At 39.7% G+C, this 23067-nt stretch overlaps 1 protein-coding gene across 4 annotated transcripts in view; it reads left to right on the forward strand.

The window, feature by feature from the left end:
* The window catches only part of TNS3 (tensin 3), a 403696-nt gene that overhangs the window by 307962 nt on the left and 72667 nt on the right, over positions 1-23067 (forward strand). For all 4 annotated transcript variants that reach the window (XM_073678347.1, XM_073678348.1, XM_073678349.1 and 1 more), the window contains 3 exons: positions 13990-15183; positions 20951-21117; positions 22883-23006. In XM_073678347.1, the coding sequence (XP_073534448.1) occupies positions 13990-15183; positions 20951-21117; positions 22883-23006 (1485 nt within the window). The remainder of the gene's footprint in view (positions 1-13989; positions 15184-20950; positions 21118-22882; positions 23007-23067) is intronic.

The raw sequence follows: 23067 nt of genomic DNA on the forward strand, positions 1-23067 counted from the left end.
TCCAGAACTTGTGCCTCCAGACCCACCCCGCACCAAATGCTCTAAAAGGCTGGGAATTTATCCTCCCCCTTTACAGGTGTTTAATCACCCTAGCACTAAACATGGCTGATTAACCTCTCATTCCTTTGTGTGCTGGGACATTTCTGATATGTTTTATTACTGGAGCTAACAATTTCAGTGCTATATATCACCTCTCCAGTACTTTGCCAGTGACTTTGTCACAGTACCTAGTAGCACACCCTTTTGAAAGTATCACAAATTGTAAACGCTTTTTTTAACCAGCCAAGAGTATTTCAATTCTTGTTTCAGGAATTTTCATCCATTCTTCCTTGGAAAATTCTTCCAATTCTGTGTGATTCCTGTGTTGGCTTGCATGCACTGCTCTTTTTAAGTCTAGCCACAGAATTTCAATGATTTTCAGATGAGGGGACTGTGAGGGCCATTGTAAAATCTTCAGATGGCACATTTTGAGGAAGTCTATTGTGGATTTTAACGTGTTTAGGATCATTATCCATTTGTAGAAGCCATACTCTTTTCAACTTCAGATTTTTTACAGATGGTGTTATATTTGCATCAAGAATTTGTTGAAATTTCATTGAATGCTTTCTTCCCTCTACCCGTGAAATCTTCCTCATGCCATTGGCTGCAACACAACCCCAAAGCATGATTGATCCAACCCCATGTTTAATGGTTGGCGAGATCGTTTTTTCCTTTAATTATGTGCCCTTTTTTCTGCACACATACCTTTTGATCATTGGAGCCAAAAAGTTCTATTTTGACCTCATCGGTCCACAGGACTTGTTTCCAAAATGCATCAGGCTTGTTTAGATGTTCTTTTGCATATTTTTGACTCTGAATTTTATGGTGAGGACGCAGGGGAGATTTTCTTCTGATGACTTCCATGAAGGCTACAGAGTCTGCTAAAGCTTTCTGAAGATCTTGTACAGTCAAGTGGTGGTTCTGATTTGACTCTCTAGCAATCCTACGAGCAGCTCTCACTGAAATTTTGCTTGGTCTTCAAGACTTTATCTTGATCTCCTCTGTTCTTGTTAACTGATATTTCTTAATTACATTTCAAACTGAGGAAATGGCAGCTTAAAAATGCTTTGCTATCTTCTTATGGCCTTCTCCTACTTTTAGTTTCTTTTAAGAAACTTGTCATAAGCACCAGAAGTATATTTTATCTATTTTCTACACGTTGGCCTTACTTTTTCATACGGAAGCTCATGTACCCAGTTGAGATCAGGTACATTAAAGGGGATATCCAGAACTTAAAAAAAAATGTTCCTAAGCACTAACAGGTATGTAATTGCTACCTACCTGCCTGTTGTGCCCGGCGTTGTTCTCCGCTTCACAGAGCGTTCACAGACTTCAGCTGACGTCACGTCAACAGAGTAGTAGTTTCTTCTCCTGTTAACAGGACGGGACTACTGATGTCATGCTGATTGACAGTCAGTTCCCGTTGCGTAATTGAGGGAAGCTATCTGTCAATCCGCATGATGCCAGTAGTCCTGCCCTGTTAACAGGAAGAGAAATTGCTGCTCTGTTGACAGGGAGCAACTGAATCTCCGGCAGGAGCGGTCAATGACCGATGCTGGGTACAACAGACAGGTAGTTGCCTCTGTTAGCAACTACATGCCTGTTAGTGCTAAGGCACTTTTTTTTTTTAAAGTCCCAGATATCTCCTTTTAAACTACAGTGCCATTTAGCGGATCTTTTTTTCTTACTTCTTTATTGGATCACCCAGTGGATCTAATGGGTGAGTTGGACAGTCTTCTCAACAGTGAAAGATAGTGAGTGTAATGGGTGTATCAGCAAAAACTCCATGTAATTCCAAATCGCAGTAATGGAGCACAAAGAGGTACAGTGGGGAAAAAAAGTATTTAGTCAGCCACCAATTGTGCACGTTCTCCCACTTAAAAAGATGAGAGAGGCCTGTAATTGACATCATAGTTAGACCTCAACTATGTGAGACAAAATGAGAAAAAAAATCCTGAAAATCACATTGTCTGATTTGGAAATTAATTTTTATCAAATTTTGGTGGAAAATAAGTATTTGGTCAATTACAAAAGTTCATCTCAATACTTTGTTGTATATCCTTTCTTGGCAGAAACAGAGGTCAAAAGTTTTCTGTAAGTCTTCACAAGGTTGGCACACACTGTTGCTGGTATTTTGGCCCATTCCTCCATGCGGATCTCCACTAGAGCATTGATGTTTTGGGGCTGTCGCTGGGCAACACGGACTTTCAACTCCCTCCAAAGGTTTTCTATAGGGTTTATATCTGGAGACTGGCTAAGCCACTCCAGGACCTTGAAATGCTTCTTACGAAGCCACTCCTTTGTTGCCCTGGCGGTGTGCTTGGGATCATTGTCATGCTGAAAGACCCAGCCACGTTTCATCTTCAATGCCCTTGCTGATGGAAGGAGGTTTGCACTCAAAATCTCACGATACAATGCCCCATTCATTCTTTCATGTACACGTATCAATCGTCCTGGTCCTTCAGTCAAACTTCAGATGGGCCCGGACATGTAATATCTTAAGCAGGGGGACACGTCTGGCACTGCAGGATCCGAGTCTCTGGCGGCGTACTGTGTTACTGATGGTAGCCTGTGTAACGTTGGTTCCAGCTCTCTGCAGGTCATTCTCTAGGTCCCCCCGTGTGGTTCTGGGATTTTTGCTCACCGTTCTTGAGATCATTTTGACTCTACAGGGTGAGATCTTGTGTGGAGCCCCAGATCGAGGGAGATTATCAGTGGTCTTGTATGTCTTCCAATTTCTAATTATTGCTCCCAGAGTTGATTTTTTCACACCAAGCTGCTTGCCTATTGCAGATTCAGTCTTTCCAGCCTGGTGCAGGGCTACAATTTTGTTTCTGGTGTCCTTTGACAGCTCTTTGGTCTTCACCATAGTGGAGTGTGGAGTGTGACTGTTTGAAGTTGCGGACAGGTGTCTTTTATACTGATAAGTTCAAACAGGTGCCAGTACTACAGGTAATGAGTGGAGGACAGAGGAGCCTCTTAAAGAAGAAGTTACAGGTCTGTGAGAGCCCGAAATCTTGCTTGTTTGTAATTGACCAAATACTTATTTTCCACCAAAATTTGAAAAAAAATTCTTTCCAAATCGGACAATATGATTTTCAGGATTTGTTTTCTCATTTTGTCTCTCATAGTTGAGGTCTACCTATGATGTCAATTACAGGCCTCTCTCATCTTTTTAAGTGGGAGAACTTGCACAATTGGTGGCTGACTAAATACTTTTTTTCCCCACTGTATACACATTACTAAAGCAGTTGTAATGAGGCAAGTACATATGATGGACAGGGGTGCTGGTATTTACATTTAATCATATACAAGTGCATTTTTACCACTGTTTCATTTGTGTTCTTTGTTCGTGTTCTTCTATCACTTCTTGTACTAACTGATTTCCCTGGTAAACATGTTACACTTTATGTATGTTGCCATGGAGCAATGTACTTGCAGGTCCCCTGTCCTCTCTCACTATTCCCTACCTACCATATGTGTCTAATTGGCAGGCTATCTTGTCTCAGTGACCTGCTTCTCCTCACCCATCAGTCAAATACAGGAGGTAGGCAGCCAGCACCTAGGTATTAGGGAGGGTGGACAGAAAAGCTGCAAGTGCAAGGTGCCACCCAGAAGCACTTGCAGCTCATTTGAATACAAATTCAATGTTGGATTTCGCAGAAACTGCAAAACGGATTTCTGCTATCATGGTATGGAGATAATCAGAATGAAACCCCCTGTACATTTGTGCCATTAGTTTGAGCTATAAAATCCTCATACCGGGTTCGCTTTAAAATGCACATGATATATGTGCGCCTTGTTTGAGCATTCTGAAGCAGTGATTGCGATATCACAAAATGGAAATGTTTGTGGGCTTTTTGTGGTAAGAGACAGCTGTTTGTAAGACAAATTATATATTGCCGTGTAAATGTCTGTTCTTTTGTGCTGTGTCTAAAGTTGTGATGTTTGCATTCTTCCTATAAAATACATACAACATACGTGTAAGGGCATGATATGTGGGACGAAGGATACCGGATTCTCTAAATGAATGTTCGAGGTTTATTACTTTTCAAGTGTATACTCAATCAAGACAAGGGCTACATCTTTGGATCTGAAAAGAGACAGAGAGGCTAGCTTTTTGAGGTCAAAGTTCGCATCTTGAGTGACCACAGTAGCCCATTAGAGGAGGTCACTAATGAAGACTTATGAGAACTGTTACAACTGGAACAAACACAACATTCTTCCATGCATTCTTTAGTAGAATGACACTTAAAAGGAAGTCTGCAGATCCTCTGAGCACACCGCAGATTACAAGCTGTGTTTTATGTAATTATATGGCATGCCTTGTCTACTAAATTCTTTAGATATTAGCCTAGTATTTGATATTTGTTAAGTTTCTTGGCAGAATTTTCTGTAGTTACAATAGACCATCGAACCACTCGGAATCTGAATGAGGGGAAAATGAGGTCATTTCCTATTCCGATTTGTTATATGATGCTGGACAGACATGTATACACAAAGGAACAGGGATGGAATCTGCAGTGGAGTGAGCAGTAGGCTGCTAAAGTCCTGCCGTCTGCAGCCTCAGTCAGCACATAGCAGAGATAGGAACCGCTGTACGTCCGTTCACTTATCTCTGCATTAATTGTACTGTATGGACAACCACCAGAAGTAACCGAGAGTTCATGTTACTTTTTTTTATTTATTTTTTTCTTTGAATACTTTGCAGAAGATTCTTCCATATAGAGTAGGCAACCACAAACCCTGCAATCTGCATGAAATATACGCTTACAACGTATACAAATAATGTGATGTGAACAGAGTCTAATCCAAGCATTTTTATTTGGCCGGTTGACCCTAATTTCTACTTTTTACCAGAATCTGAGTTTTCAGCTAAATTTCCAGAAGAATGCCAATTCTTGTCATGGCTTTACAAATTGATCAGGTCTTTCTAGCAGCACTGCCCCAGGAGCAGAGGACTCAGACGGCCTCTGCTGCTGCAGGCGAGGAGCGGGGCTCCAGTTCCCTTCTCCAACATTGTATGTTTGCTGCTGTTTGGAAGGAATTCTGATCATTCTTATGTCTAGGAATTGCTGTCCACGCAGTTCCACAAAACAGTGTTATAGTGTATATCAGTATTTCTCTGATCCTGGCTACCAAATAGGTGGGATTCAGGGAATGGGGAAGAAGAGTTGTGAGAAAACGCCCCGAGCGCAGGCAGTGAAGTTAGGGCTATTCCCGCGGACAGTACCTCACGCAGCTTTCTTTTCATTCCACAGGCTGCCCCCTATCAGGCCCCTACACTACATTTTGTGCATACTGCTTTTAGTATGTGTTTCCTTTTTCTTCCTTTATGCTGTACTGTAAAAAAAAATATATATATATATATATATAAGATCAAACAGAACAAAACCTACATATGTATCTATGGCAGACAGAGCCGTTAGTGATGACTTTCCATTTAGTATATATGTGTTGTTTTTGTTTTTTTTTTTTGTTAAAAATCACATTTTTAATTTCAGGTCCCTCTTTTGGCATACATATAGCCAGTAGAAAAGTGTTTGAACATTACACTACACTATACGTTTATATTGCAGTATACATGTAGGTACAAAATAAACATCCCTGTAACTACATCACTTCTGCTTGTGCCCAGAACATTCTGCGTAATCGAGATTGAGAGAATTAACTAAAAGAATATTAACTGATATGTGACTGTGAAATGCCACCAAATAGCTGTGCCTTTAAAGGGACATGCTGTGCATCAGTATGGCTATGGGAAAGTGGCTGACTAGTGTATAGGTTCTATGTAGTTTCTGTGTGGAGGGGGGAGGGTAACATTTTACTTCATGTTTTAAAAAAAAAAATCTCTATCTTTTGGGAAAAGCTGGAACATGATAGAAAAGGCGGCTAGGCACTCATATGGTTAAATGACATATCTGGCAGAGGTGGAGTCTGCGTGAATGAAATGCTTACAGGCTCACTTTCACATTTCTCCTGGGCTCCCCTCACCTCCCCCTTTCTCCTTTTTTTCTTCGAGAGTTCCTATTTCAGTGAATGTGATTAGGTTTTTCTGCTCTCCGCCTTCATGTTTACTTTTTTATTCGGTTGGAGCCTTTCTGAGCATTGTCGGTTCTGTACAGTTATTAGAAGCAGCAGTGTGTTCTGTACGTCTCCACATTCCTTCAGTCATCTTGGAAGGTAAGACGCTTTCTGCACTTCAGGGCTGAAAACATTTTGTAGGATTCATTGGGGAGAAGTATGGAGAACAGCGAAAACAAGGGTTATATGCAGGAAAGTGTGAAATATGTGCTACAGGAATATACTGTGTACAGTGCAGCCTTGGCCGTGTTTGCCTAGCTGGCTTGTGTTTGACTGTTTTCACAAGTGGTGGATGACTGGAAAGGGGATAGCTGTGGGACGTCAACCAAGGTCTGAGCCAAAGAAAGGAAGGTATTTTACTTAAAGCTGGGCTTCAGGTATCCACACCGGAAACGTCAGGAACCAATTGAAGGTTTTACGTGGAGTCGCGTAAGTTGTTTTCATTTATGGTTTTGTTCTCTTAGCATTATTTGTATGTTACACACCGAAACGACCATAGAACTTTACTGCTGCTTGTCGTCTCACACCGCCAGGTAGCATATCTTACCGAGTAACCAGCTGCCTGCATACAGTGTGTCTTACAGAAGTTACTTTGTTTTGTGGGTTTTATCAGGAAACCAAACTGCTTTTGGTTTTTGCTTATATTTTAGATAATTGATCATTTAGTTTAAATTGGGAGAGCAAAAATATGGCCTCAAAGTGTTCTAGGAAGGTTTGTCCCCAACAGTGGTTGCAGTGAATAGCGTAATAAACTAAAGCATTACCTTTCTAGAAGTTTCATTACTATTTTAATTTGGATGTGTTACTGTTTTGTGGTTGCCATAAGCATTTAAGGTAGAAAAAGGTTTGCTTCTAATAATGTGTAGCTTTCCACTGGATAAGAGAATCATTGTAAATCATTGACAGAGTTTTAAGTTTGATGTTTTAATGACTTACGACATTCCTGGAGGTCATAACTCCCTTCCTGCTTACATGTCACCATTGGAATTTAAATAAAGAGGGGAACATGGCCACCCTGTCCGATGTGGTGCAGGCTCCTCTGCCCGAGGGTCCTCATCAGAAGGGCATAGCATCTTCTATATTTCAGGTCATCTCATGAATACATAACGTGATCACTGTTCCACTATACACTACTTACCATTTCTGTGTGAAGTCCTAGTACTGTCCACTCTAGAAACCTCGAAATATTGTTTACTACGGAAAAGAAAACCACTAATAACCAGTTATATTTCAGGCAAGTGCTATGCAAATCCCCTATTCATGGAGAACCACATTTAAATTCCTGAGGTCTGTACTCTGTCTTCTTTTATCTCTCCATCTCTCTCCTGTTCTTTCTCCTTTTCTATTCTCCTAAATTATTGAATATATAGTAAATTATATAGACATATGCGTCATTGGGTATTAGGGTATGTGCCCACGATGCGCACCAGCCTGTAGCCCAGACGCTGCGGAAGAGCCGGCAGTGGCTTCCGCTCATCCATGCAAATGAGCGCCGCCATTTTTTTTTTCCCACATGCGGACTTTCCTCATAGAGGTTAGTCTATGGGGAAAGTCTACATGCTGATCCGCAAGAGAAATTGACATGCTGTGGTCTGGAAAGACGCGCCGTATGTCAGTTTCCACGGGTGATCCACAGACGCATAGTGGACATGTGATTTCTAGAAATCCCATCCACTGTACTGTAACATCTGGACGCTGCAGGTTTGACGCTGCATAAATACACTGCTTCAAACCCGCAGCAGCTCATGATCATGGGCACACAGCCTTAGGGAATTTCCATTTACCCAGAGTTTCATTTTATATGGTCAATTCTGAGAAAACCTTTTCAAAGATCAGGTTCACGTCAGTTGTGAAGTGTAATAATGGACATTGTGATGGCCATTTGTAGAATAAAGTAGCTAATTGCAGCCACAATAGCAGGTAATGTATGCATGGATTTTCAGAAAATATATAATTGTACTTGCATATATTTATCAGTGTATTTACTTTGTATTGCCACCAGAGGGGTTGGGCAACTGCCAAGTCCCATCCCCCATCACGACTCACTGACGCTCAGCCTTAGCATCACTGAAATAAATAACAAACTAAAAGCATAAGCAAAAAACAGCAAAACGTAACCCCTGGATGGATCAATGAACCTACCACACAACACAGTGTACTTCATCTGCTTGAATAACACGCCATGGCGCATACTATTTTTGCTTCGCGCAGTTGCTGTACATGCACAGGAGTGACCGCTCTACACTAATCATGTAGGTGTGCAGCTATAGAGCAAGAGCAACGTTAGCTTGTCACTTCGCTGTATCTGTAGGTACACTCAATCCATCTGTTAGACATACTATTAGCAAAATAATCACAATATATCGCAGGATTAAAAGTGCTAAATACCTGTGTGACACTACAAGTAAGGGTAAAATAAATGCAATATAAACAAGAAAAATTGTACATATCAAAGCAAATGATATGGCTCTTACTGCAATATATTAGTTGCCTTTATGTCACAAAAATATATTGCACTTTATTTCTGTCATATATTGTGTAATTTATCATTCACCTACACATGGATTGTGTGTTCCTATAACTTGGTATTGTACTTTACATGCAGTGGCTTTCTTGACCAAACCATGGTCCAAGATATGGTTTATGCACCTGCTTTTGCTTTTTATATTTATTAATTTTTAAGTACATTGTTAAAGCACCACTCCAGTGGTTTGTTTTTATTATTTCAGCACTGGCGTGGTGCTACTAATCTAACTTCCCTGTCCCTAGTCTTATACTTACCAGCCGCCGCCTTCATCTTTTATGGGCACCGCAGCATCTGACTGACCAGTAATCAGAGAATTCATGGGTAAATGTAACAAGCTCTCTATGCAAGTCTGAGATCCTCATTCTGGGCTTGTTCTGGCTCTCATTGACTTACATTGAGTTGTGACCTCCAGATCTTTCCAGCAAACAAGCCTGAAACCTTGCATTGGTGCCATTCACATGGCAGGTTCGCCGCTTTGCACAGAGAACCTATCTCTTATCATTTATTCACAATATTCAGAGTCTCTCCACAATCCAAGATCAAAATCTTGACTGAAAAGTTATAATTTGATGCCAATAAACATTTGAGTTTGTATCTTTAATTGAGTGCCAAGTTTTTACCATAATTCTGCATAAGAGGTAGCACCTTTTTTTCAGGAGTGCCTTCTTGTAGTCAATATTGCCATATTGTATGACCTGTCTTCCACAACCTCACCTTTGTAGCAAAGTTTGACTGTTCCTTACTTGGTTTTAAGTCTCTTACACACCTGTTTCTGTTTTAGGAGAGGACTGTTTCTACCTAAATATAACAATGATAGTCATTATCACTTGTTTGGTATAATTGGTTAATGATACACCTGACTTTAATCCTATAAAATCCTTGATTTTGTACAAGTATGCCCAGAAAAAATGATGCTGTTTTGATGGCAAAAAGTGGTCACACCAAATATTGATTTCTCTTTTGTTCATTCGCTTTGCATTTTGTTAATTGATGAAAAATATACTATTAAAACTTCTACTTTTGAAAATATTCGTACTTTGTAGCCATTTTTCCATACCTGCTTAACTTTTGGACAGTACTGTATATCCCTTATAATGTTAATAATTTATTATGGTTTTTCACTGTGTCCATAAAAATATTGTCTGTCAATGATTCTTCATAAGTTGGCTAGAAAAGGAAAAAAAACAACCTCAAGATGGCAACTTAGGGAGTGCGCTCTGTAATATTTATTTGTGGTTACTGCCTACATTTCATGCAGAGTCTGTCAAGGGCTGGATGATTATGCTCTGCCAAGAATGATTATATTTTGCACTGTGCAAAATATAATTTCACCTGATGAGCGAGCATTTTGCTAGTTCATCGGATGATTAGAAGCCTGTTTACACTAAAATATGACACATCTTTCAGAGAGATACCGTGAATGCTACCAGAACCTTATCTATGTGTCTAGTTCTACTATCCCACAGTACCTTCTCAAGCAATAGTCACTCTTCTCTTTATTCTCCGACCTCATAAGACCTTGTCCCAGTCTACACAGCAAAGCTCAGAATGGGTAGCCAAAAGACAGGTGTGGAAAGCCTTTTGTGTGTGCTCAACTGTAAAAACGGAAATATTTTAAAATGGCGACAAAAATTAAAAACAAGAAAAACCTCAACATCCTCCATCCTTTCCCCCCCCCCCCCCAAAAAAAAAAAATATGTGTAGAATGGAATTTTTCATTCTATTGTATATGAAATGTTGACTAGGTTACCAACCACTTCTGAAGTAGAAGTGGCCCGATTTCTAGGAAAGGAGTGTGTGCTTAGAAGCTCTTTTCTACAGCACTTGCAAGCACTGCTCTGTAGGATCTGGCTGGATCTGGCCAGCTTCAGCACCCCTGGGCTCCTCTGCTCCAGAGGCAAAACTGCTCCTGCCTTCAGCATGGCAGAGTGCATCATTTAAGCCAGTGACAACCGTGCCGCTGGTCTGAACGGTCAGCCATCAGGACTGCGCCTGCCCCCTGGCTAACAGTAAGACTGGAAGCAAAGGTGCGGAGCGCTCCTGGATAGATTGCCTTTACCCTTTTACAACAAATGTAATATGTCATCTTCTGGTTCATTAAAGCGTTTGTCCAGTTAAAGGAATGTTATCTAAAGTTGTAATATAATGTTATTATAATAAAAAGATAACTTACCAGTCCTCCCAGTTAATTGCCTGCTTTTTTTTGGCACAAATGGTTACGATCTGTAGGCCTGTTGGCACAGTTGGCCTGTCGCACACTTTGTAAAAGCCTTATGAACATGCTTCTGCTGAGCATATTGCAATGGTTGCTTCTGAACCCATTGGGGAGCGGAAGTTCACTTGAATGATTGAAGGTAGTGCTGGAGAACCGGGAACTGTCGGGGTTGTAGTTTGCGGGAAGAGAGAGCAGCTAAACTGCCATGGTGAACCAGCACTACTAAATGCAGGCCATGAAGAGCAGAGCGATATTGTAAAGGCTGCATGAAGAGATGAATTCACTGCCTGCAGGATACGGCACTGACTGACATACAAAGTAATATCAGATCCTATCAGCGAAGAATTAAATAACATTTGGTAATCGGAAACACCCCTTTCAGTTTTGGCAAACAGTGACTTGTAGATGACAAGCACCTTGAAGTGATGGGTGAGTAATAGTGCTGTCACCCACCACAATTTACCTTTCAATTATGTAGCTTGATTTGACTTAATTTCATTAGTTTTTTAGAAACGTAATGGCAACACCATGTCTGAGTTCAAAGCACTTTCCTAGTCCTTCACCCCCATGGCCAGAAGGAATGCATTATTCACCAGACAAGTCAACTCTTCAAATTGTGAACACAAATTTCTCTTTGCTGAGAAGTCAGATAGCACATGGTTGCCTGATTGATCCCATGCTTTAATAATGAATAGACCATATGTACTATAAATTGATGTTGACAGTTGCAGGTTGCATGGATTAGTAGAGAACCAGTACTTAGTATTTGTGTTTTAACCTGTCAATCAAAGCAAATGAGAATTATTAGGGAACAAGACATGAATTTTTTTAGTTTACTGTATTTGTCTTAGATTTTTTTTTATATTTGTGAACGCTATAAATATATTATACATAGCTTTACAGATATCATGCTTTTAATGCTGAAGGCACACAGCATTAACAGTACAACATATAGCCTTGTCCCAATGTGGAAACAGTGACCAGATGGATGCAAGATGCATCGGTTTGATCTTCCAGTTGAAGCAATTATTAAAATTGAGTCCAAAACTGTTTATGAAGTTCCATTTCTTTGTACATGCAGCTTAGTAGTGGTTAGCTTGTTTTAAGCTGTCAGCAACATTTATTTTTCAAATGAAAAGGTTGTAGGAAACCCTCAGTGTTTTTCTTGTTTGAAAGCTGTGATCAGTATGTCTGTAGCTAGCTTTCTAGTTGTGCATTAAGTAATTGTTTGCATATGTTGTAATAGAAACGTGAAGTTGTTTGCATTTCTATGTGACTTGTTAGGTATTGGCAAAGATGATATTGAAAGAGAAAAAATACTGACCCAAAAGGACTAAGGCCCGGTTTTTAGTACCCGACTGGCAGAGATAAATGACTACCAAGCAGCTACTGGTTGCCGATCGGCAGTTATTTAATAGCCTGTTTATATAGGCAAACCCCATTAAATACTGTATGTGCACAGATAGCAATAGATTGTTCAGTGCATATCATTGTTGTCAGCAGTGCAGGTCCTGTTTACACAGGATGATGTGCTGCAAAAGTGAAGATCTTTTAAGCCGGCCACTTGTTCTTCGGGTGATCGATAGCTTGTTTATACTGCACGACTATTGGGAAAGAAGCATTCTTAAAGAAGACCGATCAGCTCTGAGAAAAGAAGTGACAGTAGATGAAATTCTAAGACTTGTCCCAAGTGCATGTCATCAACAAACAAGTTAATTTCTCTTAGTATTACAGAGACTCATGTTTTAGTTTAACTTTTCCACAGTGAGCTCAGAATCTGGTGAGGTTGGGATGTAGAAACTATGAGAGGAAATGAAGGGATTATTCTATACAGCATTTGAATGGTAAATTGAGCCTTGGGCTTAGGTCTGTAATATTTAGGATGGACTCATCAATTCGTCTGTTTTGTCTAGTCTTTCTTGTCCATTTAATACAATGGGAAAATTGATGTTATTTTTATTGTGAATTCTCCTAAACAGATTCACAAACATAGTGAATCGTTTCATAAATGCACGCCAGTGAGCAGAGAATTGGTGAGACCCAAATCGGGTGAAAATTTTCCTCCCTTCAACCAAGAGTCTGAACTTTACTTGAAAATGACTATTGTGATATTGTGACTATTGCTATTTATCATTGTGTAATAAGATGAACTATGTATTCTGCAGACAAGATGAAGGAAGAGGACATAGCCGTTTATTAAAGGTTAATCTGCTAAAAGGAGGACATAGCTACTTCTAAAGAGTTAATCTATGGCTCTTACAGCAGCAGGCAAACCACCCAGAACAGGCTATAGGATTAACCTATACTACTGCTTCTTTCCTCCTCCTCCTGCACCTTCTCCATAATATACAGGGAGGGATCTGATGATACCACACATATAACTACATTCAGCATGAAGTAAAGACACTCTCCTGTGTTGTTTATGTGCTGCACTTCTTCCAGGCTCACCCCTCACAATGGCATCTCCTAGCTCAGAACCAGGATCTATCACATAGCTGTCAAATAGCGAGACTCCATATTGGAGCCAACTTCAGTCCACTTCTCTGAAATGGCCATATTATAGCGATATTTAGATGTGGTCTTCTTTTCCTTCATGAGGTTTCCCAGGAGGTGATAACTCCTCTTTAAGAACGCTTAATCATGATAATCGTGCAGTGTAAATGCACCCCAAATTGTTTCAATTGTAATTATTAATGAACTAGTTAGTGTTTATTTGATCAAAGCAAGGATTGATGTAAAATATTTTGCCAAAGATATGCCTCAGATCAATCAGAGAGAGAGAACTGCAAGTTGTTGGTTTTGTTTTTTTAACTAAAAATTAATTTCATTTTAAAGTCTACTTTATGTATCAATTTCTCATGTCTTTCAAGATCTCTGCTTGCAATCATTCAGTTTGTCACATGATGGATACACACAGATTGACAGCTCATTACATTAGATTTATTCGATCTCTCTGTACGTCCATCACATCTCCAGGATAAACCTTATATGCCTGGGAAATAATCAATGACTGTTCTTATTTAGTAACTACAATCCTGAAATCCTTAAGAAAATTAACATATCATTAACAAATTAATTAATATGCTCACTTTTAGTAATGAACTTATTTTTCTACTTTTTACAGTGCCTCACACTCAAGGGCCTCTTGATGGAAGTTTGTATGCAAAAGTAAGAAAGAAAAGTCTTTCAGATGGATCTGTTACAGTTATTGACCCTGAAGTTCCCATGACAAGCAGTCCTGATCATAGTGATCACACTTTATCTGTGAGTAGTGATTCTGGACACTCTACTGCTTCTGTTAGAACGGAAAGAACAGAAGAAAAGCTTGGATCAAGAACCAAACGAGGGTTGAGTTCAAAAGAAAAGGCAGAACTGGATCAACTTCTAAGTGGGTTTGGGGTAAATAACCCAACAAGCTCACAGAAGGATATGACCGATGTTCAAAACAAGCTTAGTGGGACGCGCCATATAGTACCTGCCCAAATTCATGTAAATGGAAACTCAAAACTCAAAGAAAGGGAAACTGATATTTTAGATGACGAAATGCCAAATCATGATTTACACAGCGTGGACAGCATAGGCACTTTATCATCTTCAGAAGGCCAACACTCTAACAATCTAGGCAATTTTAGCTGCCATAAGAGCAGTCAGAATTCTTTGTTGTCTGATGGCTTTTGCAGTAACACTGGAGATGAACATGGCCATAATTTAGTGCCTGATTTGGGTATTAGCATTGACCATATGTATGAAAGATCTTACACTATCCATGAGCCAAAGCAAGTTCAACAGCCAACAGCGCAACCTCCTCCTTATGTACAGAGCAATTACTCTACTCAAACTTGGGTACGTCAGCAACAAATGGTCAGTTCACAGCAGTACAGCTTTAGTGCTGATAATGAAGCTCGTTTCACTATGCATACGTCACCGGAAGCCGCCTCATCTAACGTACCCGAGATATTGAAAGGCTCTTCTGTATCTAACACAGGGTTTAATCACAGAGAGGAAGTGCAAAGAAGCGCGACAAGTTCAGCACAGGACATTGCTCCTGAAGTCAACAGGCAGCCATTATCGACACAACCAACACCAAATGGAATTGAAGCCAGGAGTGACGACACGCCATCTTCTCCAACATTGGATATTGACCAGTCAATTGAGCAGCTTAATAAATTAATATTAGAGTTAGATCCAACTTTTGAACCAATTCCAACTCGGATGAATTCTAGTACAGGAAATGCAAGCTTACTGACTGCTGACGTGGACAACAGTGGCCTCCACACTCCTTTAGAGGTAGAAGAACGGCGAAAGTTATTTCAAGGAGGTAAGAAAGTAGCTGTGCTTTAAAAGGGTTATGGCTTAATCATTGGGTAGCAAAAATATATGCAATGTTCCCATCTACTTCGTACAATTCCTCACTACTTTAAAGAACCCTGCCTTCTGCCATTGTATTAAAATCTTCATGGTTCCAGAGAGCTAAAATCCAGGCCTAGCCACATGGTTCTCAGGACTGTAATGTGATTTGTTACTGGACTTTCTACAGTAGTTATTAGCTTTTCTCGTTGAGCTATGAACCTACCATCTCAGGACAAGGACCAATATTTTATTTATTTATTTTTTTTAAAACCTTGAAGGAAATTGTGAAGGTTCTCATTCAATGACAGCACGTAGAGAGCTTTAAATTGTGGAGAAATTAATGCACAAAGGAACATAACTTTTTATTATATTATGAGCTAGCATTACTTACTGGAATATGACGTCTAGCTAACTGCAAGATTCCAAATATTTGTCTTTTAATTACATTTTTATGTAAAGATTGTTAAAGGGTTATTTTCATCTCCGTTTTTCACCACTCAGATGAGAATAACTCTGTCCATCTCCGACCACATGAAGTAGTGTAGATAAACAGCTATACTGCACGATTTCTGTGACTCATTGATTTCCGTGGGAGTTATAGAAACAAGATTTTCACCTGTAGTGGTTGAATCTAGAAGAAGTTATCGCATCTCAGCCATGAATGATTAAGATGGGAACAGCCCTTTCAGTTCTACAAATTATTCTTGGTTTGTTCTACATATTGGACATTCTGGGGAAAAGGTCATAAAAATTAGGGTGCTTTGGTAAATGATGCAACCTAGCCTGGCATATTGATATGTTGTATAAAAAATAGAAAACTTTCACACATTTCCTTTACTTACATTGTAATTAAAAGTAACCTGCCACCCCCCTAAACACTATTTTCCAGCAGATATAGTGGTAATATGCAGGTAAATAGTGATTAAATCGTGTCTGGCCGGCTTATTAGTTCAGTGGCTATAGGGAGAAGTTGAAGTTTTATTCTCCCTGCAGCCACTCTGTTTCAGTCATTGAGCTAGTGCAGTGAGCTGTAACAGTCACCACTCACTTTACAGTGAGAGCGCTAGAATTCCTCCCCTACACGATGATGGACAGCCAGCTTAGGACATACACACTAGAGAGCAGGCGGTCAGTCTCTGTGCCGGGGTGATTACAGCGTAGTGATTGTTAACTGCTTCTTGTATCTTCCCAATAGCTGGAAGCGAGCAGCTGCAGGGAGAATAAAGCTTCATTTTCTCCCTAAACCGCTGTTCCAGTAAGCCTGCCAGACATGATTTAATTGCTATTTACCTGCAGATTCAGATTCCCACTGTATCTGTAGGTAAATAGTGTGTTTTGGAGGTGACAGGTTCCTTTTGATTTTCTCCCTGTGGCCACTTTTGCAGTAAGCCTGCCAGACATGATTCAAATGATATTTACTAGCAGATTATCACTATATCCACTATATACAGTTAAAGAGCATTTTTGGAGGTGACAGATTCCTTTTATCATATCATGCCCACTTATTTCTAATTGATTAGTGGATGCATATAAGGTATACTGCCTTATCTATGTAGTGTAATGTGAACTCGGTATTATACAAATCCATTATACAATGGATTATTCATTAACCAAACAATTTTATTTTTTTAGTGCAGGCTGGAAAATGGAAGTAGTCTAATTGTTACAAGCAGCTGTTATTTATGTGAACTACTTTTAAAGCAGGAGGCCCCAGATGAGGACCTGCTGCTAGTTATGTCCAAACTGTTGTGACTTATCTACTAACGATTAGCCCATTTCGGCTCCCTAATATACTAAAGCATGATTAAAGATCAGAGGTTGGCTAGTACTCTTTTATTGATGTCCTTTCCTTAGAGTATGCCATCAGGATCTGATCATTAAGAGTGTGACACCCGGCACCTCCGCAGATCAGCTGCTACCAGCGGCGGCAGGAAGTTCTTGAATAGGGTGTGGATGTGCAGCACGCGGCCAGCAGCATCCCAGAATCTCCAGCTACTGCTGGTGGCGGTAACAGCTGATCAGCGGGGGTACTTGCTGTCGCACCCCCACCGATCAAATATTGATGGTCTATCCAAAGGAAAGGACACCAATAAAAAAGTAGTGGCCAACGCTTTTATGTATTAAGTTATGAAATTGATACCTGTGAACAGCTGTTTTTGTAAAACAGTTGCACAGCACGGCTCATTTCCACATTGGGGTGAGCTGCACTGATGCAATTAGGCTATGTGCCCACGATCAGGAACTGCTCCAGGTTTGATGCTGTGTGTATATGTAGCTTCAAACCCACAGCGTCCAGATGTTATAGCATAATGGATGGGATTTCTAGAAATCCCATGTCCACTATGAATCTCTGTGCACCTGCTGATCACGCGCAGGTCACCCGCGGACACTGACATGCGGCGCGTCTTTCAAGACCGCAGCATGTCCATTTCTCTTGTGGGTCCACATGTGAACTTTCCCCATAGACTAACATCAATGAGGAAAGTCTGCATATGAAAAAAAAAATTGCGGTCGCTCATTTGCATAATGTGGGCGGAAGTGGTGCGGCTATTCTGCAGTATCGGGGCCGCAGCGGCTCCGGATCGTGGGCACATACCCTTACAGATACCTAGTAGATCAGCAGATATCTGCCCACAGATGTCACCAGGGCCACTGCTGTGGATTCCCACAGCCACAGGAGCAGTTAGGCACCAACAGAACAGTTTAAGCCTGTTTGGTAAAATAATGAAAAATAACTTTAGCTGATCAGCAGGGGTCCTGAAGATCCTACAAGTACATGTTGTTGGCCCTCGAGAAGCCCATTAAACTGATGTTACGAAGATTGTGAGTAAGGCTGTCTATTAAATTCATGGCTGCTAATTTCAGGGAGGGAGGGGAGATGTTTTTATTTTTCTCCTAGTTTTGTTTGCTTGTTTTCTTTAACCTAGAGGGAAATTGTGCAGGTTCTCATTCAATGATGGCAGGTAGGATGCTTTGAAAAATGTTTCACCAGCTGCTGCAAAGCAATGATGAAAACAAGTTTTTGTGTCTCTGTAACTGGATGAAAGCATTAGGCTATGTTCACACACTTTGTTTTTTTCCTGCTGCTAACTTTTCTCTGGCAGGAAAACAGCTGCGTTAAAAACAGGTTTTGGTGCGTTTTTTGCTGCGTTTTTTTGACCACCCATTACTTCCTATGGGTGAAAAAAACGCTGCAAATATGCAGCAAAAACGCAGGTGCGTTTTCTGCTGCAGAAATACTGAAAGAAGTGACATGCTCTATTTTCCAAAATGCAAGCAAGGCAGAAAATACGCAGCAAACAAAAAGCAACATGTGTGAACAGAGGATTCTGGTTTCTCATAGACTTTGCTGGAACTGCTAGACGCAGCAGAAAATTAGCATAAAAATCTGCAAAATACGCAGCAAAACACAACATGTGTGAACATAGCCTATGGGTAAGGCTAGACGGTATAATTGTGGCACGGTTGTAATCTACCACAATTATAAGAATCACATCATCTGGCTTCACTCTTAGGCCACGGCCCCACTATCAGTATTTGGTCAGTATTTTTTCTCAGGAGTGGGAGCCAAAACCCGGTGAGGAACAATCAGAGAACAGGTATAATAGAAACAAGTCACCAATTCTGCATTTATCACCCACTCCTGGTTTTGTCTCCCACTCCTGAGAAAAAATACTGACCAAATACTGACCAAATACTGATAGTGGGGCTGTGGCCTTAGGCTGTAAATTCACTTTAACACTAGTGTAAATCGAACATACAGATTCAATGTATACAATTTCTTCCTGCCTCCTCAGTTCTGAAGAATATCTAGAAAGGCATGTGTGACTTTGAGATGTTGTCCAATGCCTCAATAATATTTCTGTTGGTATGGCGGACATGCAAGGTTTTTTGCATGAAATATTCTTTACAAAAGTGTTGCCCTCAAAAACTGTACCGATACAAATCTCGAGAAATATGCCAGCTGCCATCTTTTAAATACAGTAGGGCTAAAGTCTGCCATTTTGCATTTCATGGTTTAACAGGAATCTGTCGCCAAGTTTTTGCTATCCCATGTGAGGGCAGCATGATGTAGGGGAAAAATAATAATAATTTTTACTTATATAGCGCCAACATATTCCGCAGCACTTTACAATTAAGCGGGGACATGTACATACAATAAATTCAATACAAGGTGAGACAGTTTAAACAGTTACATTAGGAGTGAGGTCCCTGCTCGCAAGCTTACATTCTACGAATAGACCCAATTCCAGTTATGTGTCATTTACTGGGCTGCTTGCTGCGGTTTTTGTAAAATCACAGTTTTCTCTGTTGTAGATCAACCAGTTGTCTGAATACTAAACTCTGTATAACTGTGCATAGGCAGAAAGCTGCCATTCAGTGATGGGGTGGGCTCACACAGAGCTGATAATTATGGAGGACTACATGGCAGCAGGTTTACTTGTCCTCTAGTGATAATCTCCTGTTGAAAAAACAGTGATTTTATCAAAACTACAGCAAGCAGCCCAGTGAGTGATGCACAGCTGGAATCAGGATCTCTGTCTCTACATTTTGCTGTTCTCAGATTAGGTGTCAAATGCCTTGTGACAGCTTTTCTTTAAAGACTGATGTAAATGTAAATTGCCATGTACAAAAATACAGGCAAAACCTCAGCAGAAGCGGCACGTGTACACAGCCAGACAATACAGGTTCTTAGCCCCAGTTCATTATTTGAGGGGGGTTTTTTAAAGTCAATTTTTTTGTGGTAGTCATTGCTGTTTTTTGCACCAAATTCTTCAAAATGACACCCGTAGTTCATGAATTTTGCATAAAGTCTAAAATGATCTTTTAATCTTTGCTTTTTTTTTCCTGACTCCTTAACGCAAAAGTTTCACATTTTGCAAAATGGCACAAAAATTTGGCATAATAAAATACCTCCAGGGGAGGACTGGAGTACATTTACGACAATATTTACAAGTTATTAAAAAATCGCAAATGATGAATCGGGCAAAAGCATCTAGGGGCTCAAAAACGCCACTTCAATGGTAAACATTAAAAAAAGAAAAGAAAAAAACAGGCAAACATCTTAAACCGACTTAAAAAAGGCATAATCACAGCGATGAATATGGCACAAACAAAGGCAAACACTAAAAACTCAACAAGAAACGGGTAGAAATGCAATAATGGATCGATCCCTTTAGTACATGATTAATTGTGTATGTGCCGATCTACGCAGACAGATGTAAAATGACTCATTGTAAGATTTACTGTTCTATTGAGTTTCATTATATAGATGTATATTCGAGATCAATTCACATAGTGAGCTTGAAGGAATGTTCTTGAGAAACTCTCCTTGTCTGCTAAAAGTATTGACTTTCTAATTGAAAAGCACTGTTCATTCTCCTTAATGGAACATTTTTGTTGTCTTAAGAGTGTCCTTCTAGATCTGCAGCCCAGGATTGTAAGTGAGTGGGAGCAGGGAACACTCGCTTTATATCGGAGGTCTAGAAGTAGTTGTGTTCACATCCAGAAGTTCATCCTTGCTCCTACACCGAATGACGTCTTTTAGCCAAGTCACTTACCTCAATGAGCACAAAACCTTTCAGGACATTGTTCTCCGCTTTAGTGTTGATGTCAGCAGTAGTATTGTATGATCAGCATATATAGCGTCATAGATGGAGTTGGTTTATGGATTTTATAATGCTATGTGTACAAATCACATATACAACAACCAATTCTAATGTTTGTTCTTTCAGGGTCACAGAACAACAGCTCATTATCCAGAGTAAGAAAACTGAGTTTTGGTCAGTATGACAATGATGCCTCTGACCCACAGTGTACCCGGTATGAGTGGAAGAGGTCTCCAGAGCAAGATCCTACACACAGGTCATTTGCTGCCATGGGGCAGTCCCGGTTTAAAGAGGTATAGTCTTCACAAGAAAGGATGCAAACTGGAAAACTTTTAATAACTAGTAACATGGGCAAAGTGTTTGGCCACAAAGTTGGGGTAAAATTCATATTATAGGGAGGTAACCATGTCATCACCATGAATTGCATATCTACAAGAAACAATATGGTAGACATTACAACTATTGAGCGCCCCTAATTTGTGAATTGCATGCATTTTTCTTTTTTTTTTTTCCATGTTTGCATGGGTATCTTACGAAATTCCAAAAACCAATAGTAGTAGGTAAATTACTTCCTTAGTGTATGTACAACCAGTGGTCCTCTGGGAACAGGAACTAGACACCCCACTTCTCTTAACTAGATCAGGTCCCAGTGGGCTGACACTATTGATTGCACTTGTATTACATATTGATTTAAAAAGCTTCTTTAAAAGTATCGCTATACTACTGCACCATGTGTGCATTGGCTGCCCAATTTCCCTTACTTTTAATCCAGTATATTAGGCTGCAGATGATGTCTGACGTGACCATTTTGTTTACCACATCGTGACCGCTCACTGACTCTTCACATGCCACTTTCCATTAGGACATGAAGAAGCAGTGATTATTAACCCTAGGATCCTGATCTGGAGCTAATGCTGTCTAGAGTTCAATTTCCCCTGCTAGCACATATATAGTCGAGGGAATTCAGAGCGCTGTCAGTGTTTGCAGTGCTCAACTATCTCTTTACATGCTGCGATCAATAGTGATAATAATAGACAGTCTGCTAGACTATAAAAACAAATAAAAAGGTATGCCGCTTAAAATGAGATGCAAAAAAAACCCTTTTTTTATTTTCAAAGTGATTTTTTTTGTTCAAAAGTTGTGAAACATAAAAATCATTTGAAATTGGGTATCACTCTAATCATACTGACCTGTGCTATAAAATTATATATTTATTTGTACAGAGAACACAGAAAAGAAAAACACAAGGCCAGAGTTGAAGTTTTTTTTTCTTTACCCCCCCTACAAAAATCTAAATAAAAAGTGATCAAAAAGTCCTATACATCCAGAAATGAAACAAGTAAGAACTGCTGCTTGTCTCGTAACAAATAAACCCTCACAATAAGCTCTTAACCAAAAAGTGTTTGTTTTATTAGAAAAAGTAGTAAAACAACTAAATACATTTGGTATTCTCATTATTGTATTGACATGCAAAACAAAGTGACGTATTACTTATGATTGTTTCATTATACAGAATTGCCAATTTTTGTTCATTGCACCACCCAAAAACTGTGCTAAAAAGTGATCAAAAACTCCCCAAAATGGCACCAGTGAAAACCACATCTCTTCACTAAAAATTAAGACCCCATACAGCTCTCAGAATATGGTGACACAAAAACATTTTTTTTCCTGAGTATTAATTTTATTAAAGTGATAATAACCATGAATAAAAGTATTCAATTTTGAATTGCCATCATCGTGCTGACCCTCAGAAGTAAGTTAACACTTTATTTGTGCAGCAAATGAAAAGTTTAAAATATCAAAATGCAGATGTTTTTTTTTCTATTTCTTTCCATAAAGAATTACTAAAAGTCAGGCATTAGATTTTATGTACCTCAAAACATTGCCACTAAAAACTGCAAGTCTTCCCTGAAAAAACAAAGCCCTCCTCAAGCTTTGTCTACAGAAATAAAAAAGTTTTGGCTGGAATGTAATATGAAAAAAAACTCATGTGAACATCAAGGGAAAATTAGGCTTTAGGGGGAGGCTAATGTTAATTTTCCATTTTTTTTTCAATAGGAGACATTTTCCAGCTACCAGGGTGATGTTGATGAATTAGATGGCATTTTCAATGGTTCAAAAAATGGTAATGAAGTTGTGCCACCTACACCAGCTTTCCCTATTTCACCAGAAACCCCTTATGGTGAGCATAACGCTTCATTGGTTCATTAATACTCACTGAAATTACTTCCAAAGAGACCATG

The sequence above is a fragment of the Phyllobates terribilis genome, unplaced genomic scaffold (assembly GCF_046119375.1).
Source record: "Phyllobates terribilis strain yellow unplaced genomic scaffold, ASM4611937v1 Scaffold_4__5_contigs__length_816908805, whole genome shotgun sequence".
In the NCBI taxonomy this organism is placed as follows: Eukaryota; Metazoa; Chordata; class Amphibia; order Anura; family Dendrobatidae; genus Phyllobates; species Phyllobates terribilis.